Source organism: Diceros bicornis, chromosome 35, assembly GCF_020826845.1.
Source record: "Diceros bicornis minor isolate mBicDic1 chromosome 35, mDicBic1.mat.cur, whole genome shotgun sequence".
NCBI lineage: Eukaryota > Metazoa > Chordata > Mammalia > Perissodactyla > Rhinocerotidae > Diceros > Diceros bicornis.
In genome coordinates this window covers 16,988,342-17,005,280 of record NC_080774.1, presented here as the reverse complement: position 1 = coordinate 17,005,280, position 16,939 = coordinate 16,988,342, and the positions used below count along the sequence as shown (strand labels likewise).

Here is a 16,939-nt window from a genome sequence, read left to right as displayed (position 1 = left end):
GAACAGTCTTTCCCATATTTATTTTTTAGAGTAGTCTAGCATATGTTTCTCAAGAATGGTCTGCGAATTCCTTGCATTAGAATCACCAGGGAAGTTTGTTCAAATAAAGATTCCCAGTACCCATACCAGATTTACTGATTCAAAATCTCTGGTATTGGGGGCCAGGAATCTGCAATTTAAAGATCAAACCAGGTGGTTCTTATACACACCAAAGTTTGCGAGAACTGACCCTGTAATCTTTGCCTTGCAACCACACAGTACCTCAATTTCCCACTTCTGCACCAGAAAACAAGAGTTACTCGATATCTTGCGAGTTAGTACTCGTACTAACTGGTTGGCAAGATTCAGAGACCTGGCCGCTGAGGGGTGAGCCTCTCTCTAAGGTCAGCTCATTCCTGGTGAATTCTATATTCGATTTCGGAAGAGAGAGAAGAAGGGATTTCGGGTAGTATTCCAAGACTAAATAGCCTGCGGATCCCAGAGATCAGGCATAGCTCCTTAATATCAGGGTCCAAGAAGCGTTCGACTAATAATGTCTCCTACTGGCTGCCGTCGGCCGTCTAGTGATGCAATACGACGTACTGTCGGGTCGCTGTCACCCGACTGCCAAGATGGCGGCCCCCAGCAGCTTCCTTCTGTGGAGCTACTACGGTCACGGGTGGTCGCGGGTGATGCGGTACTGCCGGCTCCCCGGGCTTCGTAGCTCCTGGCCCGGGGGCCCCCTGGGTGCGCGGCACTTGTCCCAAGAGAAGCGGGCAACGGAAACTCATTTCGGGTTTGAGACTGTGTCGGAGGAGGAGAAGGGGGGCAAAGGTGAAAGGGGCGAGAGGGCGGATGGAGGGATCTGACCGTCTGCGATCTAGTTTCTTCTGCCCAACTAAGGGTTGATTTAACGTCCTCTTAGCTCCGATGCCGTAGCCTGTGCAGGTCCTTATCTCCAAGGAGTACCAGTAGCCTGACTCCGCAGAGCTTAGACGCCTCCTCTTTTAAGCAGAGTAATTATCACTAAATGTCATCACTTGGGCGTTTATGATGAGCCAGACACCGTGCAGACATTATTTCCAGTTCTCATTTCAACTTCTCGATGGTGGGTATTGTTATCCGCGTGTTGCACATGAGGAAATTGAGACTTGAAGGTTAAGCAAGAACTTGCCCAATTTAACATGGCTAGTAAGCGGCGGAACCGGTATTCCAACCCAGTTTGGTCTGACTACAGAGCGCACGTTCTTAACTTCTTGAAAGGATAGGCCATTGTTTATAGAAAGGAAAAAGAAAGTTATCTTCTCTGTGCCTCAGCTTCCAAATTTTACAAGTAGGAATAATAGTGACCTTTCTCTTAGAGTTGTTATGAGTATTAGATTACTTCATACATTAAAGCATTTTGAACAATGCCTGGCACTTCATATTTACTCAGTGAGTGTTAGATGTTTTTGAGTAGTATCTTTGTGTGCAGCACTGTGCCACAGGCATGGGAAAGGAAAAGAACTGTTTTAAAACTCCAACTGTACCATTTACAACGGAAAAGATATTACGCGCGTTTTACAGATGGATAAGGTGAGGCTCTAAGAGGTTCCTTCACTTAGCCTATGGTCACCCAGGAAATGAGAGAAAGACCCCGCAATGGAATTTCCCATCTAAGAGGGAAAGAAAGACTACTACTTTGTGTTACCTCTCACTTCAACCTTACTAAATACATAGCTCTACTGTAATTCTTTGAATATTGAATTTAACATTTATTTCACTGGAGTATGAATCCCCAGCAAGCTAGGACAGTAGCTCATTTATGTCTATATCTTCAGTCCCCGATGCACATTAGGAGCTTGATAACTGCGTGTGGAGTGACATAATTAGAGCCAGGTAAAAACATAGTAAATGTTTATTAAGAGCCTGAAACCTTTTTAAATACTTTACATTAATTTTTATAAATACAATCCTATGAGGTAGGAACTATGCCTGGTTTTATAAGTGAAGAAACTGTTGAAACAGATATTAAGTCACTTGCCCAAGATTCTGCTAATAAATAGCAGAGCTGGGATTTGAATCCAGGTGGGTTGCTTCCAAAATAATAATAATGCCTGACCTGTGTATTCTGCTTTACAATGTGTAGACAACATTTCACTTGGAAGGAGTTATGCCCTGAGCTAAATATAGCTTCCAGATTGGGACCCAAGATCGAAGTACAAGCAGTCTTCCCTTTGCACACGTGCAAGCTGAAATTATGCACAATGATTTTAATAATCAATGGGGAAAATTGCAATTGTTCCACGACCTTTAAAAATAATCGAACATGAAAAACTCTCTTACTGTCAGTTATAATGTATGGGGAAATGAAAAAACTAGTAAAGTTAGTATTTATTTAGCACACTGTAGTTTTAAATTAGGTTTAATTTTAATTTAATGTAATTAAAATTTTTAAGTTTAACTTGAAAGTTTTAATTAAACTAAAATTCTAATTAAAAAGTTAGAAACATTGGGAATTAAGTTGTTTTATCCCTTTGTAAAAAATTTTACCAAGACTAGTTTGAACAGTGTTTGCTACCTTCTCATCATATAATTTACAATAGGGAGCGAGCATCTTGTCCATGCCTTGACAAATTGCCATAATCCTAAGTTTCAATCAGCTTCTAACATTTTACCCTTTCACTTTCAATGTTGTGAAATATCACCAAGAATTCCTTTAATGTGAAATGTTTTTGTTGGCATCATTTCCTCTGGGACGTCTTCAACCATTTTTTCACAACCACATCCTCGTTTATGTCCATCAGTTCATCTTCCCAAAGTTCTTCTGGCTGCAAACATAGAGTCTCTCCAGTGGCAGCAGCATCAACATTCTCACGGTCAGCTGTTTCTCTAACTCTATTGACATTCTATTCAAATTTCACTTCCAGCATTATCACTTTTCATTCCTTTGCTACACTTTCATTTTCATTAGCCAGTTTCCTCTTTCAATTATCCAGTTTTGTAAAATGCCTCGTGGGTTTACAACTGAGAGATAAGGAGGTAACACAATTGCATACTTTGCTGTCTGTGTGTGAACTGAATAACTGATATATAGTGACTTGCCAGATACAAACTGAAAGAAGTGACATGACTCATTACTGATCATGATGCATATTTGTTATTTACATAGTGATTTGTGGACTGAAAAACTACTAATGAAGTTAGAACTTTATGCAATTACTCACAGTTAATATACCATTGTATTTGAATGATGTTGCTGGGAGACTGGTGTTATTTAACTAAACTACAGTAACTGAAATTCATGCATATCTGAACCATGCAAAGCAAGGAGCGCTTACAGTCAGTGGGTTGAGCGTTAGTGTCCCTCAATACCCAAAAGATGTTCAAAAGGAAAAAGCAAGCTTGGAGATCCCAGGGTTGAGACTGGACAGTCAAGATTGAGTTAAAGGAGGAGCTCTATAGTCTGCTGATTCAGCAGAGGACAGTAATGTTTTGGATCTATGCAGCACATTTCACCTGAGGAACTCAAAGCATTCTCCCTTTCATGACCTAATTCAGCCTTATGGCAGGGAGGTAGGGGGCTGGCACTGATTTTCTCATCTTATGGTTAGACAAACTGAGATGCAAAGATATTAAATGAAGCCTGTGCTTTGAAGTGTCTTGGAGAGTAAATTTCTTCTCTCTCCAGCTAGATTCCACATTCCGCCTTGATCGTATGGAGAAGATTCATGAGGACCCTCTACAGTGTAACTTGGCCCTGATTCACATCTTGCCATTAATCTGCCCACCATGTTGTACCTGAGGTTTTTCTCAGTGGTGCAGGCAGAGATGAGCTGAGACCTTGCTATCCATTAGTCGTGTGTCTTTTTAATGGATTTTGTTGTCTTTGATTATAATAACCATTAGGAAAATTCCACTACCACCCCCATCCTCTACGAAGCAGAAACCTATTTAGTACCAAGTATGTGCATGGCATTATTATGAGGTAGTGGTCCTAGATAAAGATAACTAAGACATCAGAAAAGAGGTTGATTTCTTACATGAAGTAATTTAAGCGTTTTTAAAAAGAGGTAATGTTAAGATGTAGATTTGGGTATCGGGCATTATAGCTTAGCTTCACCTTGCAAAGACAGGCAATTTCAGGGGAGGAAACCTTCCTCCTCTTTCATTTAGGACTTTTCCAAGTTAATCTTGTTAATGGCATAATTGTGTTGTATTTCTCCCGTGTCAGTCTATCAGGTGTTTGAAAGTGTGGCCAAGAAGTATGATGTGATGAATGATATGATGAGTCTTGGTATCCATCGCATTTGGAAGGATTTGCTGCTCTGGAAGATGCGCCCGTTTCCTGGGACCCAGCTGCTGGATGTTGCTGGAGGTACAGGTAATGTCCAGTTTAGTATCCTCAGGAACCACTGAGCGCCTTTTACAGAAATTAGTGTCTCTTATTGGAATGTGCTTGCTCATGTACCATTAAGATGAAGATAGTGATTGAAAGTCAATATACTTTTAAGAAAAGTTTACTCTTTTCTTGTTAACTGAATGTCAATCAGAAGCACAGAATATCAGCTTTATGCCTGTCACTTTTCTAAAATGCACAGGATTACAAAGTAAAAAGACTAGTTTTTTACTTCAGTGGCATTTTACCATCTAACTGACTGTTTTACCTTCTGTTTAACCTTTAACCCACTTTCCCTTTTTCTTTGGGCCGGTGCCTTTTATCATATTATATAAGCTTTCTAGGCAGCCTTTTCTCCCTAATCCACTATCACATCAGATATCAAAAGCTCAGTTGTTTATACATGGTCCTTTGTTACTTGGTGCACACCAGGCATTTGGAGAGAAAAATATCAGGGGCTTCTAAAATACACCTTGATGACATCATTACATGGTTAATGTACATGTTAAATTACATTAGAATAACGTATAACATAATGAAATAATGTGATAATCTATATAATAGAATAATGTGTACTAATAAATTACAGTAGAATAATTTCCATGTTTGAAACATTTTATGTGTGGCTTTGTTGGTGTGGTCCCCTCCCCAAATGGAAGCTCAGAAAGCAATAAGACACCTTGCTCAGTGGAGGACAGTTTAGCAGAATCTATCAAAATGTAAAATGTTATAGTCTAGGATCCCACAATTCCAATTCTAGATATCTAGTCTTAAACAAAGCTTGCACAGGGGCCAGCCCTGTGGTTGAGTGATTAAGTTCGGCGTGCTCTGCTTTGGCGGCCCAGGTTCTTAGGTTCGGATCCTGGGTGTGGACCTACACCACTCATCAGCCATGCCGTGGCGGTGACCCACATACAAAGCAGAGGAAGATTGGCACACATGTTAGCTCAGGGCTAATCTTCCTCAAGCAAAAAAAAAAAAAAACAGGAAGATTGGCAGCAGATGTTAGCTCAGGGTAAATCTTCCTCAGTAAAAATATAAATTAATTAAAGAAATAAAAAATAAATTTAAAAGAAAGCTTGCACAAAGATATAGCTACAGAAGGGATTCAGTTAGGGGCCAGCTCGGTGGTGCAGCAGTTAAGTGTGCATGCTCCGCTTTGGCAGCCCATGGTTCACAGGTTCAGATCCCGGGCTTGCACCAATGCACCGCTTGTCAAGCCATGCTGTGCCGGCGTCCCATATAAAGTAGAGGAAGATGGGCATGGATGTTAGCCCAGAGCCAATCTTCCTCAGCAAAAAGAGGAGGATTGGCACTGGATGTTAGCCCAGGGCTAATCTTCCTCACAAAAAAAAAAAAAAGACATAGCTACAAATATGCTCACTGCATCCTTTTTAGTAATAGTGAAAAATTGGAAATAACCTATTTCTGCTTCAATAAAGATCGCTTTAAATTAAGATATATCTATTCTATGAACTATTATGTCACTATTTAAAAGAATGAGGAAAACCTATAAATACTGATGGAAAGGTCTCAAAGACATATTAAATGGGAATAAAAAGAAAACAAGTTATATAACAGTGTGTATAATATGATTCCCGTTTATGTTTTTAAGTTGTTTCATATGCGTACATATAAATGCATTTAAATATACAGAAAAGTGACTGGAGAATACTTAATTGGATGGAGAGACTGGAAAAACTTAAGGATGTATTTCTTGCCAATAGTGTAAGAAAAACAAAAGCCAAGAAACAGCATTATAAGAAAGGAAACATGATTCTGGAAGGCACTGGCTTTACTCAAACAGTATTTTCCTGGTCACAATAATGTAAACACTTTTGATTTTCAGCTTTTAGACTCAAACCATCAACAAAGCACAGAACACTTAATTATAGCAATAGAAGAAATAACATGTTATCAGTCATGACAGAGTAGAAGTACAAATGATGGAAGGTTGAAGGGAGTCAAGAGATACTGTCTGTAATTGACAGAATAAGAAAATACTGATTAGTTTATTACTCTAGGTTACACAGGTATCTATAAGGAGATGGGGGTACAGGATATCATTATAAATTTGTAAGCAAAGAAATAACTGTAACCAGCAGAAGAAAAAGCTAAAAGAGTTGGGAAAGATGGTCTCTGAGGAATTGAACTGGCAGTGGGAAGTGGTGGGGCAGGGATTGTTGCTGGTAACTATACCCTTATGTCATTTTCATAAAAATTATTAGAAAAAGATTAGAAAGCTGCACACTAAGCTCTTAACACTTGTTATGTCTAGAGAGGGCATGGACAGAGAATGCAACTTCCATGTTTTATTTTATATATTTAGACATTGAGTCTTTTATAGTAAGAATGTGTCCATGTATTATTTATGCAATTTTTAAAAAAGGTTTTTTAAAGAATCTTAAAGGTTAAAAAATTACTGTTAAAAAAAAAGTTACTGTAGAGGTGAGTACAAACTTCAATTTTCATACACTCCTCAACTCTTGTACCTTTGTTGCTCCTTTTGGGTTTAGGAGATGCTGTTTTTTTTTTGTTTGTGTTTGCATCTTTCCTCCTGTTGGCTCCTCACAGGTGACATTGCATTCCGGTTCCTTAATTATGTTCAGGCACAGCATCAGGGAAAGCAGAAGAGGCAGTTAAGGGCCCAACAAAATTTATCCTGGGAAGAAATTGCCAAAAAGTACCGGAATGAAGAGGATTCCTTGGGCGGTTCCCGTGTCATGGTCTGTGACATCAACAAGGAGATGCTCAAGATTGGAAAGCAGAAAGCCCGTGCTCAAGGATACAAAGCTGGTAAGTCCTCCAGAAAGGAGACATGGAGGAAATGTATGCATGTTTATAAAATAAGATGGAATATGTAAAATGTTGAAGTGCTTTATTTTCCAGCTTTCAAAAACTTATAGATAGGCAGGAGTTGAAGATAATTTGTGTGGCTGAGTCCAGTTTGTGTGCTGTTATATACATTATTTCAGCAACCCAGGGAGTTAGATTATCAGCCTTGTGTGACAGGGAGGATAACCAAAGCCCAAAGAGCTTAAGTATGTTACTCAAGTAACAGAGCTTTTTTTTTTTTTTTTTTTTTGCTGAGGAAGATTCGCCCTGAGTAACATCTGTTGCCAATCTTCCTTTTTTTTTTGCTTGAGGAAGACTAGCCCTGAGCTAACATCTGTGCCAGTCTGCCTCTACTTTATATGTGGGTCGCCACCACAGCATGGCTGACAAGTGGTGTAGGTCCGTGCCCAGGATCCAAACCTGCGGACCCAGGCCACTGAAGTGGAACATGCCAAACTCTACCACCATGCCATGGGGCTGGCCCCAGTAACACAGTTTAAATGGCATATCCCAAATTGGAGCTGAATCTTCAGATCTCAGCTCTTGGACCCTGAGACAGAAGTTTTGCTTTCAATTCCCAGCAACTCCTCAATGACCCGGATGTCCTATTCTTGAGCCATTCCATTCGCCTTTCACTACTAGAATGGATTGATTGATGTGAAACTGCCCTTAAAGAAAGAACTTGCTTTTCAGCCACAAGTTCAGTTAGCTGACAGCCCCCAGCTCCCTTAAGGCTCTGCCTCAACTTTTGAGGCAGGCTCTTTCCTGGCAGCACCCAGCAGATGACTGAGCACTAGAGGGCTAGTAGGGCCCAGACATTTCCTACATGGGACTCTTGTGTTTGTTTTGGTTTTTTTGAGGAAGATTGGCCCTGTGCTAACATCTGTTGCATTAGCCAGTCTTCCTCTTTTTTTTTTTTCTCCGCAAAGCCCCAGTACATGGTTGTGTAACATAGTTGTAGCTCTTCTATGTGGGATGCCACTTCAGCATGGCTTGATGAGCAGTGAGTAGGTCTGCACCGGGATCCGAACCTGCCAACCCCAGACTGCCGAAGCGGAAGGTGAGAACTTAACCACTGCGCCACCAGGCCGGCCTCCCACATGGGACTCTTAATAGGCAGTCTTTGCTCCAGAGCTCCCTGTTGGGTAAGCTGAGGCTTTATCAGATCTGCTTCAAGGTCTAAAGGCTTTCCCCACTCAATCTTGCTTCCTCTTCCTTTTATCTTTCCCAGGTATCTCCCCCTAAAAAAAAAACCTTTTGCACTCCTACCTACATCTCAGCATCTGTTTCTCAGGGGGCCCAACTGATACAGTTGAAGAAACACCTGTAAACAGTACTCCTCAAGCTTTCTTCCCACAGTACTCGCAACAGCAGATAGGAGAGTGACTTCATGTCTCTAGGAACACACTACAACCTCAGAGTGGACAATTTGTGCCTTAGCTTAAAGATGTACATTTTACATTTGGCTTTCTGTTTCTTTTAATATTCTGAAACACTTTGCCCCTCAAGTTTTTCAAGTAGAAGTTGTGATCTGGCAGCCGCACCACGTTTACCCAGCTTACCCAGCTTTTCAGAGCCACTGCACTGCCCTCTTCCTTTTTTTTTTTTTTTTTAATATTTTTATTTTTTATTTTTTCCCCCAAAGCCCCAGTAGATAGTTGTATGTCATAGCTGCACATCCTTCTAGTTGCTGTATGTGGGACGCGGCCTCAGCATGGCTGGAGAAGCAGTGCATCGGTGCGCGCCCAGGATCCGAACCCGGGCCGCCAGCAGCGGAGCCCGCGCACTTAACCGCTAAGCCACGGGGCCGGCCGGCACCGCCCTCTTCCAATCTGGCCACGCACTGCAGGCAGCCGCTGTGAGAGGCAGTGGTATACAACAAAGAAAATCAAGTCCCTCAGGTCAACATCAGCATTTCTCTCCTCCTCTTCCCCCACCAGGAGTGCCCATGGTTATTTTAGCTCAATTCTTCTTCCTCCTCCTCCTCCCACCGCCAGAACAAGCTGCCTAGATGAGCCGAAGCCCACTTGGCCCCCAAGATGAAGGACTCTTTTGTTAACCATCAGCACTGATCAGAAGGCAGACAGTCACTAGTGTTTTTAAACAAAGGCACTATGTTTCCTTACTCCTACTGAAAAACGTGTTTCCCTTCTCTCTGGTGCTCAGGCATAGAGAAGGGAGACCAAAGACAGAAATGATAGGTAAGGTTCCGTTTCTGGAGTCATCTTTCCCATAGCATAGTTTGCTCCTCAAGCTCTCCTAACTGCCAAGACAAATCCCCCTGCATAGGAATCATTACGTACTGCATAGAACAGTTTTCTTTATCTTTCCTCCTTGCTTTATCGATCTCCAATAATAATGGCTTTGCAAAAAATGTCATGCAAAAAAAGTTGAAACTAAGTAGGAGGATCTTAGAAATTATTTAATAAATGTAAAAGTTACTGTGTAAAGGCGTTTTTTTGTGTAGCACTGTTATGTGTTTTATTTATGTTTTATGTGTAGCACTTCCTCCCCAAATGGAAGTTCTGAGGGCAGCAGCCTTAGAAAGATTATTTGATGGGTTATAAAAGTGATATCTTTGAGAGAAATTTTGGATTTCTAAATTCAAAATTTTGGACAAGTATTGAGAAGAAAGTAAATGTTACCCATAATTTCAACATCCAGAGATGCCCTTCAGTATTTTAATATATTTCCTTCCTATCTTTTTCCTAATCATTTCCTTTTTATAAAATTGAGAACATCGGGGCTGGCCCTGTGGCATAGTAGTTAAGTTTGGTGCCTTCCACTTTGGTGGCCCAGGTTCACAGGTTCAGATCCCAGGTGCAGACCTATACCACTTGTCAGCCATGCCGTGGCAGCGACCCACATATAAAGTAGAGGAAGACCGACACAGATGTTAGCTCAGGGCTAATCTTTCTCAAGCAAAAAATGAGGAAGATTGGGGCTGGCCCGGTGGCGCAAGCGGTTAAGTGCGCGCGCTCCGCTGCGGCGGCCCGGGGTTCGCTGGTTCGGATCCCGGGCGCGCACCAACGCACTGCTTGGCAAGCCATGCTGTGGCGGCATCCCATATAAAGTGGAGGAAGATGGGCACAGATGTTAGCGCAGGGCCGTCTTCCTCAGCAAAAAAAGAGGAGGATTGGCGGATGTTAGCACAGGGCTGATCTCCTCACAAAAAAAAAAAAAAAAAAAAATGAGGAAGATTGGCAACAGATGTTAGCTCAGGGCTAATCTTCCTCAGCAAAAAAAAAAAAGAGAGAGAGAGAGAACATCTTGTATATACAATATAGTATCCTGCCTTAATTCAGCATTGTATCATGAGATTTTTCCATGTCATTAAAAGTTCCTTAAAATCATTATTTTTTATGATATTCCCCCATATGCATGTTTCATGAGTCACATAACCATTTTACATAACCAATAAACGATTGACCTTTCATTTTTTCCTAATGTTTTGGCATATAGCACATTGTTCATCTTTATTTATAAATTTTGGGCCGGCCCTGTGGCTTAGCGGTTAAGTGCGCGCACTCCGCTGCTGGCAGCCCAGGTTCAGATCCCGGGCGTGCACTGACGCACTGCTTCTCTGGCCATGCTGAGGCCGAGTCCCACATACAGCAACTAGAAGGATGTGCAACTATGACATACAACTATCTACTGGGGCTTTGGGGGGAAAAATAAATAAAGTTTAAAAAAAGAAAAATGTCTTATTTATAAATTTTTTGCATGCATTCGTTACATTTTTTTTACTAACAATATAACCTTGGACAAGGGTTTAAACTCTCTGGAGCTCAATTACCTTATCTATAAAATGGAGAAAATAATAACCACCTTTTAGTAGGAGGTAGCATAGCTGTTAAAAGCACAGGCTCTGGAATAAAACTACCTGAATTCCAATCCATCAGTGTGACCTTGGGCAAGCTACTTTAACCTTTCTGATACTCAACTTTGCTCACCTGAAACATGAGGATCATAATAACAGCTGTCTCATGGAGTTGGTATGAGGATGTGATAATATAATGTATGTAAAGTGATAACACAAACCCTGCCATCAAGGGCTCAGTAAGCAGTAGCTATGATGATGTCATCAATGTCCTCCTCCCAAAAATCAAATAGCTAGGTCAAAGGGTATGCTTATTTTTATTTTTTTTAATTTTATTTATTTATTTTATTTTCCCCCATATCCCCAGTAGATAGTTGTATGTCATAGCTGCACGTCCTTCTCGCTGCTGTATGTGGGACGCGGCCTCAGCATGGCTGGAGAAGCAGTGCCTTGGTGCGCGCCCGGGATCCGAACCCGGGCCGCCAGCAGCGGAGCGCACGCGCTTAACCGCTAAGCCACAGGGCCGGCCCGGTATGCTTATTTTTAAAGCTCTTGTTAAATACTGCTAGTTTGCTTTCCAGGAAGGTTATTTTCATTTACTTTCCTCTATAGAGCCTTCCCTCTATATCATATTTTATGTCTCATTCACTGCAAGTTGACTAATGTTAAAGCCAAATCAGGATCCTTAGAGAACACAGTCATCCTAATGGGGGGCTCCCTTGGGTGTTTTTTGAATTCATGACCAGACTTGGGGTCTAGACTTTCTCTGTGACTCCAGTAGAATCAATATAACTATGCTAAATTCTGTACTTAGAATACTTCCAATGATCCTCTGAAGTAGGTACTATTATTAACTCCATTTTACAGATGAGGAAACTGAGACAAAGTAGTTTATTCAAGATTATAGAGCTAATAAATGGTAAAGCTGGAGTTAGAATCTAGACAGTCTAACCCCAGGACCTGGGCTCTTAACCATAGCGTTCTACACAAAACACTTAGTTGGATAAAAATTGTTTGAAGGTAGACATAACTAAGTATGCAGCAAGTTCTACTCTGAGAGCCTTGGGGGAACAACTTCCTGCTAAACTTCAAGGACACCAGCTTCAAGTTCTCAGGACTGGAGGACACCGTGAAGACAGTGGCCAGGAATCCAATGGATAAGGCAAGCGTGTGATGTTTTCTGATACCACATGTATGGTATTTGCCCAGCACCAAACAGTTCTCCAATTCTCCCACACCAATGAGGTGTCCAGCAAGTCCATTCAATTCTCATACTAACTACCTAGAGTTAGCCTCAGATTCCACAGGTTTGAGGGCTCAGTGCCACAAGACTTCAGAAGCCAGCTGCAGATGGGGTGTCCAGGCTGCTCACACTTCTGCCTGGCTGACTGCAAAATCGGGAGTTCCCACAACCCCCTCCTCTGGTTTGACAATTTGCTGGGTACAGAAGAGACAGCCACTCAGACTGAGACCAGAACTGATTTTCTCTTTCAGGACTTGCTTGGGTATTGGGAGATGCTGAAGAACTGCCCTTTGACGATGACAAGTTTGATGTTTATACCATTGCCTTTGGGATCCGGAATGTCACACACATTGACCGGGTATGAATGGCTGCATCTTCAGCTTGTGTGACTCTCAGGATATTAGTTCTCCTGGGGTGGCTCCACAGTGAATGAGGAAGGAGGGAGAGATTCTTCTCTGGGCCCAGCTTTTGGGTGGAATGACTGTTTGAGGCTTAGGGGCCTCAATCTGTTAAGCTGCCAATTTTCCTAGTCACAAAATTGAAAAAGACCAAAACCACAGAGCAGATCCCCATAGAAGCCTTTGTTGCTTGGGTTGGTATTTACATCTACTGGCTTGCTCTGGCATTTCATCTCTTTCTTCTCACTTGTAAAGCCTTCTGACTCTGTGAGTTTGCAGAAGATCAGAGGCATTTCTGAGGCCAACACAGAAAAAGGCACTCAAACACTATTTTAGAAGAAGGTAGCTGGAGTCATGGTCCCTCTGTAGGGAGAAGGGAATGTTCAGCTCTTAATCTGATGCAGCACTTCTTTCTTTCTTTCTTTCCTTCTTTTTTTGGTGAGGAAGATTGGCCCCGAGCTAACATCCATGCCAGTCTTCCTCTATTTTGTACGTGGGATACTGCTACAGCATGGCTTGATGAGCAGTGTGTAGGTCGGTGCCTGGGATTTGAACCAGCAAACCCCGCGCTGTTGAAGCAGAGTGCACGAACTAAACTACTACGCCACTGGGCCAGCCCCATCTTTATTTCTACTTTAACATTCTGTCCAAAGCATTTGAAGACTCCAGTTACCTGGTTCCTCTGCTTTGGGTGGAACATCCTTTATGATGCTCTTTAGCTTGGTTTTTATGACCTGTCCTGTGTCTGTAGCCAGTTTATTATTTCTCTTAAGAAAAAATAATTTAGAATAGAGTCAAAGTTCAAAACGTACAAAAGGTGAAAGTCTGCCTCCCACCCTTGTGTACCAACCATTCAGTGCCTCCTCTCCCTTCAGACAATCATCACGGTCTCGTGTATCTTTGCAAAGACGTTTTGTGCATATTAAATGTATTTATTCTTTTTTCTTTCTTTTTTTATACAAATATTAGCTTATGAAACATTTTGCCCATTGGTTTTTTTCCTTAAAAATATATCTTGGAGGGGTCAGCCCCGTGGTGTAGTGGTTAACTGTGTCCGCTCCGCTGCTGGCAGCCTGGGTTCGGATCCCGAGCACGCACTGACGCACTGCTTGTCAGGCCATGCTGTGGCGGCGTGCCATATAAAGTGGAGGAAGATGGGCACAGATGTTAGCCCAGGGCCAGTCTTCCTCAGCAAAAAAGAGGAGGATTGGCATGGATGTTAGCTCAGGGCTGATCTTCCTCACACATACACACACACACACACACACACACACACAAATATACATATATATATGTCTTGGAGATTTTTCCATGTCAGTACATAAAGGGCACTGGCTCTTCCTTTTTTATTTATTTATTTTATTTTATTTTTTTTTTTGAGGAAGATCAGCCCTGAGCTAACATCCATGCCAATCCTCCTCTTTTTTTGCTGAGGAAGACTGGCCCTGGGCTAACATCTGTGCCCATCTTCCTCCACTTTATATGGGACACCGCCAGAGCATGGCCTGACAAGCAGTACGTTGGTGCGCGCCCGGGATCTGAACCTGGGCCGCCAGCAGCGGAGCGCGTGCACTTAACCGCTACGCCACGGGTCCAGCCCCTCTTCCTTTTTTAAATAGGTGCATAGATTCCATTTGTATAGATATATTCCATAATTTAACCGTCTCTCATTAATAGTTAAGATGCTTCTAATCTTGTGTTGTTCAAATAGTGCTGCAGTGAATAACCCATATACATATCATTTCCACAGTAGAAGTATTTCTGTAAGATGGATTCCTTGAAGTAAAATTGCTGGATCAAAGAAGATATCCATTGTGATTTCAATACGTAATTCTAAAATTGCCCACCATGGGCATTGTACCAATCTGAATCAGTTTAGATTACTCCAAGTAGCCTTCTCTTCATGGGCAACAGAATGCTTAAAATATTTAGGATATTGTAGGGTTATTTCTACTGTTAAAGCTTCCCAACTGAAAATGAACAAGGGCCGTATGCGAAATGATAATTTTTATAAGGCCCACAGAAGCTAAAGCTGTTTTGGCCTCACAGAATTGAGTGAGGTCTGCTGAGGAGTGTGTTTGTTGTTGTCTTGCTCAGGCACTCCAGGAAGCCCATCGGGTCCTGAAACCAGGAGGACGGTTTCTCTGTCTGGAGTTTAGCCAAGTGAACAATCCCCTCATATCCAGGTTGGCATTGTTAACAGGGTTTATTCTCATTGTCTAGCCAAGGGTTTCCCAAAATGGATAGAAAATAGCCGGTAAGCTATAAGCATGAACCTCATAGTTTAGAGCCCCAGAGTTCCCAAGAGACAGTGCTACCTCAGGTGTCAGCCAATTCTGAATGACAACACTTAGATCTGAAGAGTTTCAAACCAGTAACCAGAGGCTAAGTTGGCCCACGTGTGTATTTTGTTTGACTCATGGTAGTTTAAGAAATTGACATAGATGTCCATATCTAAAAATCAGGAAATTTTACATAAAAATATGGATTTCCAGTTTCACTTGAGGAATCAGATGTATGACAACCCTGGGTAAGCTGATATTCCCACATGGCAATAGTCAGAGCTGAGTAGTAACTGTCCCTTCTCCACTTTTTTTTTTTCCCTTTGGTGAGGAAGATTGGCCCTGAACTAACATCCATGCCCATCCTCCCCTTCTCCACTTTTATGGTACTTCCTAACTGTACCTGTCACCACATCCTCACCACTCTCTATTGGTCTTGCACCTGGCCCGCTTCACTTATTTCAGGTACTTGCTTGACCCCTATAGGCATTTGAGTTTATGACCCCAAGCTTAGCCCTTGCTTCTTATCAAGAGCCATATTCTAATATTAATCTTTTGCCTTTTTGTTTAGGCTTTATGATCTGTATAGCTTCCAGGTCATTCCTGTCCTGGGAGAGGTCATTGCAGGAGACTGGAAGTCTTACCAATACCTTGTAGAGAGTATCCGACAGTTCCCGTCTCAGGTACAAAATTTCTATAGCTTACAACAAAGGCCCTTAAGCTGAAATCCAGGTGATCCTTGCTGTATCTTTCTTTGTGTTTTAGGAGGAGTTCAAGGAGATGATAGAAGATGCAGGTTTTCAGAAGGTGACTTATGAAAGTCTAACATCAGGCATCGTGGCCATTCATTCTGGCTTCAAACTGTAGCTCTTTTAAGATCCTGGAACATGAACCAGTCACATCCTGTCAAAAGCCTGGAGCTGAAGGATAATCTGGCTAGTGAGACCAGCAGCAGAACATCTCCTCTTGGACTCATGTAATGTCAAAGAGGAAGAAACAAATTCCTGTCACTTTATTGCAGCTTTCCTTAGGAGCTGCTTCGGGCCTTCTCCTAGAGTTATTTGGTCTGCATTTTTTGCTCAACTCCTACTAATTTTTCTTGGCTGTGCAGTGTGCTGTTAAGGTAAAACCAGCACTAAAGCTCAGTTTTAAAGTGTAACTGCAGCTTCTCTGCTGGTGCTGCCTTCCAGAGGGATAATGAATGATTTGAACCCAATGATGATTTGAATCAGAAAACTTCCTAGCTGTACCTGAGTCCACCTTTCAGCCTAGGACTAAGTCAGGAGCCAAAAGCCAAGGCCCAAGTCAGAAGGCTAACAATCACAACTAGAATTACACACTGGCACTAAATGAGTTTACAATTTGTGTGGTATCTGTCATTTTTTCTTGAGGGAGGTGAAAGAAATACATTTTTATCATCATTCATTCAGTCCTCTTCTACCAAAAGCCACTATTGTGTCCTCAGTGCCTGTTATGAAGAAAACAACTCAAAAAATCCTTATTGAAATAAATGTACCAGCAAACTCCTGCTTTCATGTCTTATATAGAGAGCTTCTTTGTCAGAATACATTTGAAGAAAAGGTTTTATAGCAAAAAAGGAAAAAGTTTGAAAACTATTTATCTAGCCTAACCCTCTCAGTACTCAGGGGCCGAGCTGGGCAGAGCTCGTTTCCTTAATATAGTCCACTATCTGATGTTAAAATGAGGCCATAAATATTTTGAATATGGATGAAGCTTAAGGTTTTTGAGGGGCCTTGCTAAGAAATTGCAGAAATCAACCTGTGAGTTGGCTAGCAGTTTGTTGATAACTTAGTTCAAGGCTATCTGAAACGGCTTCATATATGCTGCCTCTTGGCCCAGCTCAGTAGGGGTCATTTATGTACTTTCACTCACAAGATCTTGCCCTGTCATTGAAAAGCTTCCAGATACAAGTATCTATATACAACTGTATCAACAACAGCTAAGAGCAGCTGATAAAATGCTAAACCTTAAAAAATACTTTTA

The 16,939-nt window shown here is 41.7% G+C and overlaps 1 protein-coding gene across 1 annotated transcript; it reads left to right on the top strand.

Moving 5' to 3' along the window:
- The first annotated feature begins 599 nt into the window (after positions 1 to 599).
- Positions 600 to 16,465, top strand: COQ5 (coenzyme Q5, methyltransferase). Its single transcript, XM_058531572.1, has 7 exons — positions 600 to 813; positions 4,193 to 4,342; positions 6,932 to 7,153; positions 12,507 to 12,613; positions 14,751 to 14,839; positions 15,507 to 15,618; positions 15,701 to 16,465. The coding sequence occupies exons 1-7, from the start codon at positions 612 to 614 to the stop codon at positions 15,800 to 15,802; spliced, it is 984 nt and encodes a 327-aa protein (XP_058387555.1). The 5' UTR covers positions 600 to 611; the 3' UTR covers positions 15,803 to 16,465.
- Positions 16,466 to 16,939: the final 474 nt, after the last annotated feature.